Source organism: Phalangium opilio, unplaced genomic scaffold (assembly GCF_054372755.1).
Source record: "Phalangium opilio isolate 3A_F unplaced genomic scaffold, DU_Popi_V2 ptg000209l_1, whole genome shotgun sequence".
Classification (NCBI taxonomy): domain Eukaryota; kingdom Metazoa; phylum Arthropoda; class Arachnida; order Opiliones; family Phalangiidae; genus Phalangium; species Phalangium opilio.
In genome coordinates this window covers 16,598,663-16,616,439 of record NW_028324217.1, presented here as the reverse complement: position 1 = coordinate 16,616,439, position 17,777 = coordinate 16,598,663, and the positions used below count along the sequence as shown (strand labels likewise).

At 37.7% G+C, this 17,777-nt stretch overlaps 2 protein-coding genes across 2 annotated transcripts in view; both read right to left on the bottom strand.

Moving 5' to 3' along the window:
* The window catches only part of LOC149620882 (ATP-binding cassette sub-family C member 1-like), a 57,749-nt gene extending 56,872 nt beyond the window's left edge, over positions 1 to 877 (bottom strand). The window contains exon 1 of the mRNA XM_089854066.1: positions 393 to 877. Within this exon, the coding sequence (XP_089710192.1) occupies positions 393 to 776 (384 nt within the window). The 5' untranslated portion in view covers positions 777 to 877. The remainder of the gene's footprint in view (positions 1 to 392) is intronic.
* Positions 859 to 13,049, bottom strand: LOC149620881 (ATP-binding cassette sub-family C member 1-like). Its single transcript, XM_089854633.1, has 13 exons — positions 13,023 to 13,049; positions 8,808 to 8,984; positions 8,574 to 8,687; positions 8,375 to 8,512; positions 8,168 to 8,305; positions 7,388 to 7,446; positions 7,016 to 7,318; positions 6,468 to 6,642; positions 6,150 to 6,404; positions 2,736 to 2,939; positions 2,269 to 2,415; positions 1,127 to 1,217; positions 859 to 1,061 (listed from the first exon to the last, which is right to left on the bottom strand). Exons 1-13 carry the CDS (start codon positions 13,047 to 13,049, stop codon positions 985 to 987), a joined length of 1,905 nt encoding a protein of 634 aa, XP_089710759.1. The 3' UTR covers positions 859 to 984.
* Between the last annotated feature and the right edge of the window lie 4,728 nt (positions 13,050 to 17,777).

The following is a 17,777-nucleotide window of genomic DNA, read 5'->3' as shown; positions in this document are numbered from 1 at the left end:
TTATTTCTATTGAGGACTATTCTGCCCCCTGCTGCCAATAAACCGACTCACCCAACTTGGTATTAAATTATATGAGACACTACCGCCGTGAAAGTTTTCCCTACAATGTACTCTTTGTATGAAACGCAAAAGATTATAAAAAACGTCTCCTCGGAGAGGTTTTTGTTCAATTATCCTACAAACCCATGGTAAAAACTACTTCGTCTTTTGGCCTGCTTTTTCTTTCGAAACGTAAAACACTATTGTAAAGGGGTTGAAAAATACCGCGCGAATCGTGTAAAAACATAGGTTTGAGATAGTGGATGAAAACCCCACGCTGAATAGAGACACCCCAAACTAAAGACTTAATGATGGGCACTTAATAAAGATTATCTGCTTATGATAATACATACCCTTTCTCCGATCTCCGTTTCGTCGTCAGCGGGTAGCTGGTCGAGGTCCGGTTGTAAGGCGCATGCGCGAATGACGTTGTTGTATCTTTCCTGGTCCATCTCGTCGACGAAGAGTATGTTCTCTCTTAGTGAGGCATTCTGGATCCAGGGTTGTTGAGTGACGTATCCCACTCTACCGGCCACTCTCACCTCTCCTTCTGCCTTCTGCATCTCGGAAACAAGAGCGGACAGGAGGGAAGACTTGCCACAACCCACGGGACCCACCACGGCCACCAAAGATCCACGGGACACTTTCAAACTAATGTCCTGAAGAGACGCCGCTTCCGGCTCTTGAAACTTCCAATAAAACGTTCCGCTCTCAATTTCAATTGCCGAAATTTTCATAGCAGAAAAATTGATGTTAAAAATATCTGAAAACAATAAATAGAACGACACCTCGATGGACTTATTTTAAAAATAACATTATTAAAGGAGACACTTTAGACTTCGTTCTAAAATTGATTATTGTGCTATAAGCCAGAATTCCTTTTGACCCGCGGTATAAACCTACTTTGGGAAACAACCTTGTTATGTATAGAAGGATATTTTTTGTTTATTCCCAGTCTACGGATTGGTGGGTTAAGTTCTGAAGAAGTTCCATCAATTGTCTCTTTTTGAAGTTAAATATATCTGGTTGTGTAGGAATTTACAAGCGACCTATGTCGTTTTTTCAAGTCCCTAATTAATTGACATACCATATTGGGCATCGCAAGCCATCTGATTTACGTAAGGCTTGGTTTCTCCAAGACTCAGCAAGTTTTCAATTCTTCTTACCGAGACGTGTGTCTGTAAGGAATAACTCAGTGAACTTGCGTCATTATGAGGGAAGGTAAACGTGACAGTCATATGTGTACGATTCTTTGTTGGGAAAATACTTTGTACTAAAAGGTTTAAAACATGAATTTAGTTCCCGTTTTTTAATGACGCAAACTACAATTTCAAAACTATCTTAAACAATTGCACAATAAAAATCAAAAGTATATATATTGAAACCAAAAAGCTCGAGCAAGTAGGCGAAAGGTTTCCAGGTCGTACCCGTGTCCCCAAGTTCCTTCCTACCCTATTTAAGCCAACCACTTTTCGGCGTACTGATGACGAAAGTGGTAATACTGTTCCCTGAATTGTGAAAAAATAACTAGGGAAAATAATCTTCTAATATTCAAGATGTTTTAAATATAATAGTCTGGGCTTTTCATTATTTTAGAGTTGGGTTTTTTTAATAGAAGTTATACATTGTGTTTCCTTCCCTTAAAAGAATAAATTTCGCGTAGAGTACGCCTGGTAAAATGAACAAGAACAGTACGGCCAGCAGTTAATTATATAGGCAAACTAAGTCCGATGTTTTTTCTTTAAATGACGTAGTTAAAACTGTCGCCGATTGGGTGAGAGCATAACTTTATAAGATGCGTTCCATAAATATGACACTAGCTATACTTCGTAATGCTAGCGACTAAATGAGAGCTATAGATGGAAAATAACGCTAGGATTGACTTCACTTGTTTTTGCAGTTCATCTTCCTATTTAGCCCGGACAGCGCCTCACCAGGCGTCGATTTACGAGAATCTATGATGTTGCACCTTCGTCACTTCATGACAAGCTCTCAGTAACCAGTGACAAACTTATGAAACACACGATAATAAGGTGGCAACCACATTAAAAGGTGGAAAACAGAAACTTTTCGTTATATTATATATACTTTTGATAATATTCAAAATTGTTTCAATTGACATAAAACTAAAAACTTTCAAATCTTTGATTATCAGAAACCAGTTAATATTTTTCGTAGAAGAAACAAATAGTAGATTTATCTATTGACTCCCCCAAACACCTTTCTTACCAAAACTAAGGTATTTATTAAATCCGGAAAGGAAACCATTGACGTCCCTAATAATCGTACCAACTGAAAGGACACGAAAGCTTTCCTTGAGGTGAGAACGTTATCGTCGTCAATTAATACGAACATGGCGAAACACGGTGTAGTAATCTGAATACATAGAAAAATATCTGTAAGAAGTTCAAATCAATATGGAGGTAAAACAGTGTTGTAAGCCCCAAAGATGAATAGCTTGAAGGTGAGTATCGCCAACAGTAAAACCAACTTCAACCCGTGTTCCTATTTCGTTGCAGAAATGTCGTGTTATTGCATTCTTGCCGAAAGCATTGAGATTTCAGGGATGTTTGCCTTTTTCAACCAAGGGAGAAAATTGGAGAAGAAAGCATTATGTAGCTGAAATCTCTACACTTCCATGTGTCCCCATCATCGTCGATAATAATATCCATCTTGTTAATGTTTTACATTCGTACCAAAACCGGTATGAGAGAAGTTATAAATTTGTTTGTTCCTTGGAATAGGCCTTGTTTCTTCATTAGTGCAGTTTCTTTCTTCCTTGTTTCAAGAACGATTCTCTGGAATGATCTCTCCCAGGCGTACAATTTCAAGACGCGGATTCCGTTCAAGATTTCGCTCATCATTTTCATTCTGTTGTCCTTCAGCTTCATCAGCTCAATCTAAACAAGATAATTAATTAATTAGCAATATTCAGTGTGCTTTCCAATGTGCAAAAGAGCACCCAACAATAATCTAAGGCTGTACAGTGTCTAGCATACACGATAAAGTTACGAAGAGTGCAGCATAAACTTGAGAAATGCCAGCATAATTCAATAATAAATGTATACAGTATCCACGACACTATAAGATGCCATTGCTTTTTTAACATGCATTTTGCTCTTTCCGTAAATCGTAGAAAATAGTAACAAGTTGGGAAACCAAAATAAACCTCTCCGAACCGAGACGAATTTACTTTCCAAAACACTGGTCCGCCAGCCAATGAGACAATCCGGAAATACATAGTTCTAACCGGCGAGATATTGCAATGATCATTTGTAAAGTTTAAAGCGTTTAATAATTTCCTGCGTTTCCTCAATGATTCTAATGAGGACCTAATATCTATCACTTAAATGTGTATTTAACTTTCGGCTCACTCTGAACCGTTAAGACCTCCTACAAGAGGACAGGAAACAAGGTCAATTCTGGTTAAAATCTAGGTTATTTTATCTCATAGACCCAGTCGTTTCAACACGTATGGATAGATGAAGTACTAACATCCCTATTATTTAATGAAGCTAAAAGTTACGTTTACACTATATATAAATGTAGTAAAGATGAATTAAAAAGTAAACACCAAATTTTAAATGTTAATATCAAAAGATGTTCTTGTAATATTGAGATGAAACAGAGCTTTATAGCTACACAACTACTAAAAGAATCGTAATGCCGAAAAATATTTAAGTATTTCCATTTAATATTCTGCCAAAACGAAATGTTACCGTTTTGTAAGAGATCTTTTCATCCTACTCGCTTTATATTAACTTTGATATGCGTGTAGTGTTTCGATTCAGATGCAATCTTCATTACTCGTTGTATATTAACTCTCACTTGTGTCAGTACATAGAAATAAGTTTATCTTAAATAATTAATTAAATATAAATGATATTAATTATTTTAATCGCCAGTAAATAACTTTAAAAATAGTTAAATCGTTTAAAATAAAGTTGTTCCTATTATCTTTCGAAACTTTAATAATATTGACGTTTAAAGTGAAGGGTACCCCTCTTGCCCGCTTTTTTCAAATTTTGGGATATATATACGATTCGTTTCCATTATAATAATAGATAAAAACGCATTCGCGTGAACCGATGGTGGAAGCCCTGCCATTGGGAGGCTAGACGTTTCTCGTAACCCTAGCCGATCGCCGCGTATATCTTGAAACCAATAATAGATAAAAACGCATTCGCGTGAACCGATGGTGGAAGCCCTGCCATTGGGAGGCTAGACGTTTCTCGTAACCCTAGCCGATCGCCGCGTATATCTTGAAACCAATAATAGATAAAACGCATTCGCGTGAACCGATGGTGGAAGCCCTGCCATTGGGAAGCTAGACGTTTCTCGTAACCCTAGCCGATCGCCGCGTATATCTTGAAACCAATAATAGATAAAAACGCATTCGCGTGAACCGATGGTGGAAGCCTCGCCATTGGGAGGCTAGACGTTTCTCGTAACCCTAGCCGATCGCCGCGTATATCTTGAAACCAAACGGTGACGAAGGAAAAGAAGCCGGAATGGACTGACTGGCGTCCATGTGGAATGGACAAAGACCTGAAGATCGTGGTGCATAGAAGCTGGTGTCAATGTGGAATTGACGAAGAACAGAAGATGGTGGTGCATAGAAGCTGGTGCAAGGTGAAATTGACGAAGATCAGAAGATGTTTGTACTAGGAAGCTAGCAAGTACAGACTAGTGTCCATGTGGAGTGGACGAAAACCAAAGCTGGTGGTGTTGGAACTCAAGTAGAATAGCCAGAGGAGACAAACCCAAATTTCCGTGAACTGTCAATGCAGTCCGGAAATTGGGAACACGTTTGCTCCGATACGCAAACTGCGAACGCGGTCACGTGGGGCGTGACAGACAGACACACAGACAGACACACAGACACGGCCGGTGTAATACCTCTCCGTGACATACGTCACTCGGAGAGGTAAAAACGCAATGTCGTTGGCCTACCTATCAATTACCAAAGTTGTCGCGACTGATATTTACAATATTTTGAGGCGCTTCACTTTTTCACTCTTGAAGCTGGCTTTTTAACAGCTGTATGAGTAGCCACGGTTATATGTGAAAGAATTGCAACACTATATAGAAAACCGTGAGTTGGTAAAGTTTCTTCTATACATGTATATTTATATGAAAACTGGACATGAAGTCGGAAAAATGGTGGGTCAGGTACAATATATACACACACAAGACTACAAGATTCGTTTCACAGTTATTTTTATAACCCGAGCTTTATATTCAACTTCAAAACCGTCCTCGTGCCACGATTCATGATCTATCAAAGCTGTCACTTTTACCAGTCCCCTTTACGATTTCATTTTCCATGGAATCACTAGCGCTGCCTTTTCACGTGCATTATAATAAATAACTAACTAAATAACTACATAACTGGGTATCAGCACATAACTTCATTGGTTATTACATAACCACGTGGAGTAAAAACTAGATATTTAAAGAAACGATTCACAGAAACTCGATCGCTGATGATATCGTAAAAAAAGTAAATATTCGCCTATAGTAGTGTCTTCCAAGAACGTAGGCATTTGCAAGAAACCTTGCATTGTACGATCTGCCGCCTACTAATATAAAAGCCCGCTACCGCTATACCATCCGCATTATAGACACAGTAACCCACCAAATTATCCTCTTTCGACGCTCTTTCACCCGCTGTGGGTGTTTATGCTTGCGTTGTAGAATAGTCCAATGCACAATCTGACCACATTTCTACTTTCCTCGCTTTCTGTAATAACAGAGTTTTCTTTCTCTATACTATTGACAATGTGGCAACGACCCCAAGCAGAAGAAGTTCGGGCCTATATTTGAGGAGTTTGTTTATTCGAGTGCTCTATAATATCTTGAGGCAACGTGGTTTATTTTCTAGCTCTGAATTTGAAAAACGATTTTATAAATTACTTTCGACCACGAACGCGTGCGTGGACGACGGAAGGAAAAACGTTTTCCATCTTTGCTTTTTCCTGGCTACATTTTGAAACTTTTTGAAAAGGCTTAATTCAAATCGCCGTTAACGATGAGTTCTATACTGGAGATTGACACTGATCTATGGTTCCGATTAAGGTCTAGTGGTTTTTTAGTTTCATAACACTTACCTGTAATTCTTTGTATTTCTTGGTGCTGAGATAGTTCAGTGGAAGAAAAATGACAATTGGTACGACTCCAGCAAAGGCTGAATAGCCCAGTTCTTGATACATGAAGGCAAAGCACAGTACTAATTGTACCGGGACCGACCACAAGAGGCCCAGTTGCGGCGACAGAATTTGGAATCTGTTCGTGTCGACGTACATCGTGTTCAGAATTTCGCCCATTGTCAAGTCACGTCGATCACTGCTCGTCAAGCGAAATATCTGTTTGGATGAACCTCATTAATAAACTAGCGTCAAACCACAGTCACTATAACACTAACTTACTTTTTTGTACAAAACGTGCATGGTGGCGGATTTGAGTCTCAGCCCTAGTTTTGTGTGGAGAATGTCGCTGCCTTCTTGCAACAAAGATTGCGCAATACCGGCCAAACCGTAAAGGCAGGCGTAGAAAATCCCCTTCCAGAAAGGATCTTCGCTGGTCGAGTAATCAATAATGGTACTGGAAACACAAGTTTGTAAACTGGTTATCTTGGTTGCAAAGTTTATTTAATTCGTTGCAGTGTGGGCAACCACTTGCAATCTAAACCTCTGTTAGAATCAATTTTAAAGGATAGTGAGAGGAATGAAAGCATTCAGTTAGCTGACCCCCAGAGACACAAATTTCATTTCTGATGTTATTGGACCTTTCACTATACGCTTCATAATGAGCAAAGAACCAATAGACAGCAATAAAAGAACTTAATTTCACTTTTTAAGTCAAAAACACGTAGAGTCTCGATCTTTTTGTTTCAATTTAAACTTATATCCTTGATTTTCCATAAATGATCACTTATGACGTTTCTTAAAGGGCTTCAAAAAATGAAATTGTTTACCCTGTCAAAAGGGCAGGACCGACAGACACTACGTCGGACAGAAATTGCAAGACCACTCCAGCAATCAAGCAAGGCCCCATTGTCCTCAACAAGGGCCGAATGATTGACTCTCGTGTATATTTGGTTCTCTTTCGTTCCTCGGAATATCTTTTCATTTCCATTTCATCGCTAACACTATTTTTCTTCGCTCGGGGCTTCCAGTGTTTTTCGAAAATGTGCGAGACGGTCAGCGCTTGCTCCGCGTCATTCAAGTCATACACATCTGATGGCTCTAGGTTTTTCTTCCATCCTTTCCATAGTGCGCTACGATTCGTTAAAAATACAATGAGCTGCGCCAAATAACTTCTAAGGGCAATGGACGCAAAAATTAACCTGGTAAGCCATGAATGAACCACACGAGAACAAAACGATGCGTCATCTTCCCTTGATTTCTTTATGTTTGAATATAATGATATAAATAATAAAGCATTTCAATAGAAAAAATAAATTCATATGTTCCAACAGGAATAAATACAACTAATATATAGGAATTATTTTGTAGTCATTTTTGGATCGTATCTAGTCGGATTTTGTGGAAAGAACTAGTCTAACATCATGTATGACGACATCAGTTATGAAGCGTGACGGATAGTACTCGAGCCTGGCCCACAAAAGCTGTGTTGAAACCAACACGGGATATCTGGGGACACAGTGATTGCTATAAGCTGTTTGTATTTCTGTCCATAAGCGTGGATATGTATAAATACTAACGTATTATGAATTCCCATCAGGCATTTCGCTTAGGCGCCCATTCCGCAGAGAGAAAATATGACATCCAATCCCCTAACCTTGTGAGTCAGGAAATTCGTATTTTTTCTGTCTGCGCATGGGCGAGATTTCAAAAACACAAGTCAGGATTCTCCGGATAGATATAGTTATTTTCGCCACGTGAATTATAGCTGTTTCCGCTTCGATTTACAGCCGTTTCACATTCGCGGTTGTAGCGCGTATTTGGCCTCGTTGGGAATCCATAATATATAATTCATATCCATGATGAGAGCTAAATCGAGTACAACCAACGAGAAGTGAAAAACCACTAGAGCTCCAAGCAACCAGTATGGAACTTATATTGCGTATATAAAAAACATATTATAATAATGTGTGGAGTATTACCATTTTAAGTTGGTTTGAGCACGTATGTTTCTCGTAGTGCGGAGAAGGGTCACTTAGTGAGTGTAATACGAGGGTTACTACTACAAATACGTAAATCACTGACTCAATTACCAGCCCGAAATTATCATCTTTGTCGTTCTGTAACATTTCCGCGTTTATAATTTTATATTAATATTATTATAAAATGTAAAAGTAACCTTAGCTTACTTGTGTATAGAATTTCATGATGGTGGATCTCAGTGTCACAGTTTGCGTTAGTGTTAAGAGGAACCAAAAAATTGTCAGGATTCCGGATAGCACCGTGCCACCCCTTCTGCCAAAAATTACGAGGAATAACGCCAACATCTGCAACACACAAGCTCAATTTATTCCATCAAAACATTATGGATTTTTCAATTTGTCTTACATAAGTTACAATTTGAAAAACAACAGCCAAATTGTCAAGGACATGAAAATCACCGTAGTATATTTGTTTACCGAATTTGAGGACGCTAATTAGGACCAGTAACAAGACCAAAAGCTAAAAACACAAACCAAAGTAATTTAGCTACTTTTTAGGTATCACAGTGGCAAGAATGCGCGTATGATGTCAATCCGTATTACATGAGCAATGACGCTCCTTGCTCGTTAGTTAACTTACACTTTTCGTAATGGAAAGATGAGAAAAACGAAAGCTTCGACGTGGCGACTTGGCGATCAACGCCACTTCCAATGGAAGGAAGAACCAGAGTATCGCGCATGGCACCCAGACCAGGATGGTCTTTTGAAAACAAGGAGTGAAATCGGGATTATCCGAGTACCATGTCAAATTGGCGTCCTGTTTAGAATAATGTGCACACCCAATAATTAAAAGGAAACGTGAAATTTTGAAATTAATTTTACGCCATCAAATTCTATAATGAAAGTCCTGGAAAAGTAATATAAACTAACAAAAAAAAAAACCTTAACATACCCAAAATGGAGATTCGCAAAAGTCATCCAGTATAAATGAATCCATTTAAAGATGAATGGTACAAAAATCCTGCCTAAAATAAATTTGGTGAATATGTTTTTACAAACTAGTCGCTCTGATGTTATCGAGCGTCTAATACTTCTACCATGACGTTGATAGCGTAAAACAGAAACACACTACACTAAAAGACCTTGATCGAAGCTCGCTCGCAAAACACAAGTGTATTTCAGAATTCAATAATAAAATAACAGACTTGAAGCGTTAAAACCCTTCGTTCGCTTTTATGAACTGTGCATTTTCTCGGCGAAAAATTGTCCTTAGTATTAAAGGTTCTCTAAAGAAGTCGAATGTAGGACATAATCCCCCGCTGGACATAATCCCCCCATTAGAGAAGAAAAGGACATAATCCCCTCAGGTAGGAGACAAAATCCCCCGGAAAATTTCCCCCGAATGGATGCCGAAGACAAAATACCCCAGCCCTAGGACAAATTCCCCCAGCCCCAGGACAAATTCCCCCCAGCCCCAGGACAAATTCAACCCAGCCCCAGGACAAATTCCCCCCAGCCCCAGGACAAATTCCCCCCAGCCCCAGGGCAAATTCCCCCCAGCCCGAGGACGAATTCCCCCAATAAATGTAAAAAATAGTATTTTGGAAAAGGCGTACCATTGTTACAATATTTCCAAAATATTACTAACCGAACCCAACCCAACCTAACCTAACCTAATCTAACCTAACCTAACCTAACCCAACCCAACCCAACCCAACCCAACCTAACCAAACCTAACCTAACCTAACCCAACCAAACCCAACTGAACCCGAATAAAATCAAAAATTGTCAAACTGAATGTCAATATTGAATGTCAGTGACACAACCAATTAACAATTCGAAAGCAAAAATTGTTTCGTATTTCCAATTTTTCTCCATTATTCACTCTAATAACTAATTATTAATATGTAAACCTATTTCTACCCTAGAAATGAATGAAACTGAACAAGATAATTAGAATTATATTTTGATGATACTCATGTACCTTCGGGGAATCGAACCCACCATTCTTCTCTCCGCTGTTCAACACTCTAAGAAATTGGAGTGTGATTTAACACCTTTAAAAGTAGTTTATATGGGTCCAAATTTGACACCGTTACAGGTGTACATTTACACCCCTGAAAGGGTTTAATAACACTTATTTGAGCAATTGGTGCTAAAGATAAGTATAAAATTGTGCAACAGAGGTGCAGTTTAACACCTTTTTAACTCTTATATCGCACTGAAAGTGAATTTTTACTCTCATATTAGTGTTGTGCAACTCCTTAAAGGGTGCGGCATAGCACCTTTCAGAGTGTCGCTTCACACCTTTAAGAGTGAGAGATTTTTTGGTAGAAATTCTAGTACTTTTTCTAGACTTAAGAGCAAAACCGATGACGTAAAAAACTATGGTAGCTACATTTTGACCACTCATGAGGCATAACTCAAATATCGAATATAGTTTTCCTGTTTAATTAAATTTTGATTATCCGCCATTCCGCAGTATTATTAGCAATCAATGCTATTGCTATATTCATAGCAGGGTTCTTCCTTGAGAGAACTTCATCACCTTTAGGGAGGAAAGTTCTCACATGCAGAACTATACCTCTTTAAGCGAGGGTTGTTGCGTATAAAGTCATTTTTACGGGTTTCTAAACTTCTGAAAAAGGCAGAAAGTTTTCACTTCGCACAAATGCATAGGGTATTAAATTAGTTTTGGAGGCTATACTATTCAAGCAGTAGATATAGACATTCTTGTTAAATTTAATAATCTCTTTTCACTAAGAGTTTTTCGAGCACCAGAAACGCGTTTAATCTAATTTGCACTACAGATTTTACAAAAAAAATCCATTTAGTACTCTAATTTTTCTCAAAATAATGATAAAACATGTCACAAAAGCAAGTGCCCCACTTTGGCTTCTCAAGCCGGCCCTACTGTGAGGCCAGTATCTAACCTAGTCTCGTTTTTTAAGAGTATCGCTTAACACCTGTAAGAGTGTCGCCTAACACGTTTAGCATAGTTTTATGAAGGTACAACACCGCCAGATTACCAATTTCTTTGTTAATTTTATTTAAAGGATAAAACTGTTTTCTTTCATGAATATCGTCTTTAAAAAAAGGTTTAACAAGTACGTTTTTCAATAATTTTTTACTGTTTGTATTGACTTTAATATTAAAACATTAATGAAAAATAAATGAAAGACCTTATTTAAGAAACCAGCAGTAATATAATTTTTCATGTTTAATTTCGAACGGTGTTTTAATAGTGTTATTTTACACCGAATTTACACTTTAAATTGGCCTCTAAAAACCCCAGGTAATAAAACACTCTTTTGGGTGTTTTTACGGTGTTTACACCGTTTTAACACCTTTTCAACACTTCCATTTCTTAGAGTGAACGCCTTAGTGTTTTAGAAAATATTGATATTGTATTTTTTATTGTCGGGGGGATTATGACCGGGGAATTTTGTCTAGAGGGGGTGGGATTTTGACTAGAGAGTGGGAGATTTTGTCTTCAGAGTGGGCGATTTTGTCTTGAGAGTGGGGGGATTTTGTACTCTTAACTAGGATGGGGGGAAATGAACGGGGGATTTTGTCTTGAGAGTGGGGGGATTTTGTACTCTTAACTAGGATGGAGGAAAATGACCGGAGGATTTATCTTGAGAGAGGGGGGATTTTGTACGTTTTTAAAAATGGGGGGATTATGACCGGGGGTCTTTTGTCTTGGGGGTATTTAGTCCGTATACCAAAGAGGTCGGCGGACCGTTGAATTTTATTTTGAAAACGTCGTTATTTACGTCTCAATCCCCGGGGGTGAGCAAAACGAAGCTCTTTCCATCTAGCAAACGCAGCGGGGGTCTCGACCTCTCGCGGGTCAGAACTGGGGAAACGCCGAAGCAGAGCGGCACTCATCCAATCACAAGCGAGATGGGTAGGGTGAGTTTTTTTTTAGAAAAAATTCAACGGTCCGCCGACCCCTTTACAGTCCCTTTAATAGAAAAGACTGTAAAATAATCTAATAATGATTTGCCATCTTTGACAAGCGACAAATTTATCCTTCTCAGGGCAGACTAATCTTAAATGGATTGGAGCCTTCATTTAAGATTGAGTGAAGAAGCTTTAGGCTTAACGGACAAGGAAACAGGAAGGCTGTGTGGAATATTAAAAGCCAAGATAGCAGTCCAGGATTAAACAATTGGGCTTCTTGTCATGGGTGTACCTCGTATCAGCAGTGTTCGAAATGGCAATCGAGATTTTAAAAAGCCGCTGCATTGTTCAAACCAGCCGAGTCGGAGTCTCCGAAATGAACTAGGCCCATGCGTGTCGATTTTTACGTGGGGGAAATATCCAGTTTCATAGAAAAAATAATTTTACCCTTTGTGTGTACGAGGTGGTGCTTATATGACCGTTGCGTCCGGGGTTTCCCATAAATTATCGTTTATATTTTAGGGGCCAATTATGAAACTTTTATGAAAGAGAAAGGTTTCACCTTTAAATTAACGTAATTTTTTAGGGGCTATTCACTTTTATTGAATCTATTGGTTAGATCAAGAAGGAATTTACTACAAGAAGGCCTAAAAAGGCGTCCGGTGTGCGCGTGATAGTCGACAATCCCCCCTCATGGGTAGGGGGAGGGTGGAAACCAAGGCGGGACTTAATATTTTATCTTACTCTATATTTTCCACCAGCTATCTCTTTTACCTTTTCGTTAAGCCTTGGTTTGGTTTTTGGAACTGACGAAATTATAAGTACAGTACACCTGATTCGATTAAGAAACAATTATAGAACGAACGATTTTCACGTATTCAAAATCTATTAAGTAAGGTTCAAAACCTTTAACTAACTTGTTAATGGCAATTAAAAACTATTCTCGTACCGTTTCAGCATCGCTGGCATCCTCCATTTTCTGTTTACTTTGCTCGAGGTTTTTTTTCTCTATTCGGAATACGTCAATCGCGTCTCTATGACCTATCCCCACGGGATCCAATAGGAAAGCGCAGAGCAATGACGGGCATGAAAAGGGCGGGGTTTATTTGTCCGCTGACACCGGCGTAAGAGTAGAAGCGTAAAATCTAGTGACTTAGGCATTCTTATAGTAAATTTATTCTTGGTAAAACAAAACTTCTTGAAGTTGCTAATTCACAGTTTTCATATTAATCAAAAATGTCTTGATTAGACTCAAGACCTAAAAAGTATCGATAAGACTGAAGTTATCACTTGTCTGAAGGATCAGATATTAATTTTTCTTTTTAATTGAAACTTAAATGCATGATTAAGAAAAAACAACGTTCCATTACCGTTTTCCGTTGAAATAAATTATTTTACTGGTAATCAATTTCAAAAATTTTCTTATCTCGGCTTTTCGACCACAATTCCATTCCCCGAAAATATTTTATCATTACATTAATTACTTTTGGGAGAGTACGTGTATCGTTTTGCGTTTTAAAAGGTTCCTAAAGACGTTACATCCCCATTCGTGACCGGCACGCTTCGCAGTGGAACATTTTAATTATTCTAAAACCGATGGCGCCAAATTCAATAGGGACCGTAAGATTTTTACTCGCGGTTTTGAAAAATGATGTAATATCAAGTGTACTTTAGTCAACCGTCGTATTGCTCTTTCTTATAGTTCAGGGCATGATCAGTGTTACTGTCCAATTTCTCTCTCTAGTTTCTAACAATGGTTAGAGACTATTTGACATGTCACGGCACAACGTTATATACATTTGTAAATTCTAAGTAGCACAAAAGGAAAAAGAATCAATTTTTTATATTTTGGTTTGAAATAAATAAACTCATGATAGTAGTTATAACGAACAGAAATTCAAGGGAATGGCACCGGTAATGAGCAGCAAAAAGAGAGGAAAGTTTGCTTCAAGTTAGCAGAGGGACATGGTAGTGAAAATAGTTATCCATAATTTTGTTCGTTCAAACCTTAATATATCATGAAAAATTCAAGAGAGGAGGAAAAATTGATTTTGGCAGATAAAAGCGAAAAAACTATGTTCTACACACACTGGGACTATGGGAGTTTCAGGGCCGCTGGTCGCACATGATGAAATTTCAACTCCAATTTACATCAATTCTCCCTGGTCGTGCTAGTAGCAGGTTAAGCTATAGTTTGCTCAGATCCTGTTAGTCTCGAAAGGGTTATATAGTCCTTGTTACTTTTAAAAGGTTGTTGTCATAGCTAAACAGACCGCTATTACAGTTTTTATTGTTTTATAGGTTATTTTGACACGTTATCTCTCAAAAATAATTAATGTAATGATAAAATGTTTTCGGGGAATGGAATTGTGGTCGAAAAGCCGAGATAAGTAAATTTTTGAAATTTATTACCAGTAAAATAATTAATTTCAACGGAAAACGGTAATGGAACGTTGTTTTTTCTTAAGCATGCATTTAAGTTTCAATTAAAAAGAAAAATTAATATCTGATCCTTCAGACAAGTGATAACCTCAGTCTTATCGATACTTTTTAGGTCTTGATTCTAATCAAGTCATTTTGATTAATATCTGTTCCTTCAGTCTTCATTTTAATTAAGAATGTTAAGAAACTGTTTTACATTTTCAAAATCTGCACTAAGCAGAAACAAAAATAAAGGGGACAATAACTTTAGCTCAATCAGACATTTATTTATAATGATACTTCAAAAATAAACGTAAATCAATAAAAGTTTGGGTAATATCCTATTGGATAGAATCCCGTTGGATCGAATTCAAATTTCTAAAATTGTAGCCAAATTTAAAACAATTTATAGCCCAAAGAGCGATTTTCTACTGAATGGGAATATTTAAATGGAAGAGCTTTCGACTGAATGGGATGGGTTTACACATATAAAATCATAGCGTTTTCCTTGAGTTGCCGGGCTCCAGTAGCGCAATGGATAAAGTGATTTGGATGATCGAAGAAGTTAAACAGCATCGAGCGCCGTCAGTACTTGGGAGGGAGATCTCTTAATGGTAAGGTTAGATTACGTTAGGTATGGTTAGGTTAGGGTTAGACAATTTCCAAAAATGGAAGTTATTTTCTGAAATTTATTGAAGAATGTTATTGGTGAACACATATTATTTGCTGCAGTATCAAGAAGTTTAATAAGAAAATCAATTTTATTTTTAGGTTAGGTTAGGTTAGGTTAGGTCAGGTTAGGTTAAGTTAGGTTAGGTTAGGTTAGGTTAGGTCAGGTTAGTTTAGGTTAGGTTAGGTTAGGTTAGGTTAGGTTAGGTTAGTTTAGGTTAGGTTTGGTTTGGTTTGGTTAGGTTAGGTTTGGTTAGGTTAGGTTTGGTTAGGTTAGGTTTGGTTAGGTTAGGTTAGGTTTGGTTAGGTTAGGTTAGGTTAGGTTAGGTTAGGTTAGGTTTGGTTTGGTTTGGTTTGGTTTGGTTTGGTTTGGTTTGGTTTGGTTTGGTTAGGTTTGGTTAGGTTTGGTTAGGTTAGGTTTGGTTTGGTTAGGTTAGGTTTGGTTAGGTTTGGTTAGGTTAGGTTACGTTACGTTAGGTTAGTAATATTTTATAAATCATTTAACAATGTTACGCCTTTTCCAAAATATTAAAATTTAGCTTCATTGACTTCTCAAATAATATGCCTTTTCCAAAACATTACTGTTATGTTAGGTTAGGTTTGGTTTGGTTTGGTTTGGTTAGGTTAGGTTAGGTTAGTAATATTTTATAATTCATTTAACAATGTTACGCCTTTTCCAAAATATTGATGTTTAGCTTCATTGACTTCTCAAATTATATGCCTTTTCCAAAACATTACTTCTATGTTAACTTAGGTTTGGTTAAATTAGGTTAGTAATAATTTATAAATCATCTAACAATGTTACGCCTTTTCCAAAATATTGAAATTTAGCTTCATTGACTTCTCCAAAAATATGCCTTTTCCAAAACATTACTGTTATATTAGGTTACGTTTGGTTTAGTATTTTCTGCAATAACAAGAAGTTTAATAGGAAAATCAATAGAAAAATAGGATTGAAAGGAAAATTCATGATTGGAAAACCGCCCAAATTGCGGTATTCGGTCTAATGGGATTCGGTCGAACGAGACATTCGATCCAATGGGATTCGACCCAATGGTAGACAATCAAAGTTTGTATTCTTATTGTAATTAACATATTACAATTTTTTACAATCTTTTATTGAAAGGCGAGGTTCCCCCCCTAAAAATTCCAGAAATAGGACCAAATTGACAATTTTACAAAATTTATAAAAATGCTGATTTATGTCCGTTTAACATTTAGCTCAAAATTGTCATAAGCCCAACATGAAATTCGGATATCCTTAAAGGGATAGGTTCAATGTTTTCCGACTAGAACAAGATGAGGGCAGTTTTAGGTAAAAAATGTGCCTAAAATTATGTGTGCCAAGAAAAAAATCGAATTAAAACGTTTAAAATTAAAACTTCACAAAGACGATCCGAGATTTTCAATTTCAAACTTTTTGTAGCATAAACTAACGTCTGTTTGATATTAAGCTTAAAACCTTAAACAAAATATAGTCAGGGCTACCCTAAAAGTTCACAAAGATGATCCAGGATTGTTAATACGCCTAAAAAGTGCCATCTCTAGCTTCTATTTTGAAGATAGAGGGAGCGCCTTTTACAATTTCGTCCAGTACGACCCTACCTAACCGCTGAGGATGCTGGGAGGACTATGGTGCCGTAGGTGGGGGTACACAGGCAACGCTATAGGTATGGGGGTTTCCACTCCAATCCTCTCTCCTTCAAGGTTGGGACTCCAGGCATAGCCGACTCCATCACGCACTCGACAACGCAAAGCAACTCTCGTCAGCGTGGGAAATAAGGCGGTGACACAAGGCAAATGACCAGTTTAAAAATTGCCTGGTCCAGTTCAAGGGTAACCAGACTCCACACATTTAAATTCTAATATTTTAATTATCCACTTCTTTAGTTTAGCAGACGACGTGACCAGTTTTTTTATTCCAAGTCAGAAAAGTCGCTGGCCTAATGTCCAGTTTAAAAAACGCTTATTTGGTCACGGGCCAGAAAACTCACGTAAACCTAAGACCATTAAACACAGATGGACTGGAATGGAGATAGGGCGGGTGGTTCCTTGTCGGAAGCGTCTCTTTAGCGCCACGCCGCGACCAATATTGAAACTATTTCCAGGCGCGTGAAATAGCAGACTAAATTAGGCCCGTTAAAGCTCGAAAGTCTATATTAGGTCAGAACGTAACCTACGTTAGAGAAAGTGTTTAGTTGAATGTAAGTTACTTTCAATTATATTTTTTATTTAAATTGGTATAAGAATTACTATACAAGCCTTAATCCATAGCTCACTTTTAGAAAGTTGATATTTCTGGTTTGGTATTGTGTAGAAAGTAATGCCTTTCATAGGCGAAATAGCCCGGCCTCCTTTTGCGTCCCCCTCCCTTGCATTTTGAAATGGGGACTGGGACTATGGCGCGCGAATACTTAGGCATCTTATACCTTCTCCCTAGTGAACTAGATATCGCTTCTTGGTAAAACTTTATATAACTAAAACCATGAATTTATAACATATGTTCCATAACAAGGTTCATACAACTTTTGGAAAAAAATTTCCATGAGATTTCCAGGCTTTTTCCCATATACTTCCCTGAGTTTTCAAGGTTTTTCCCGTATATGGAGTATCT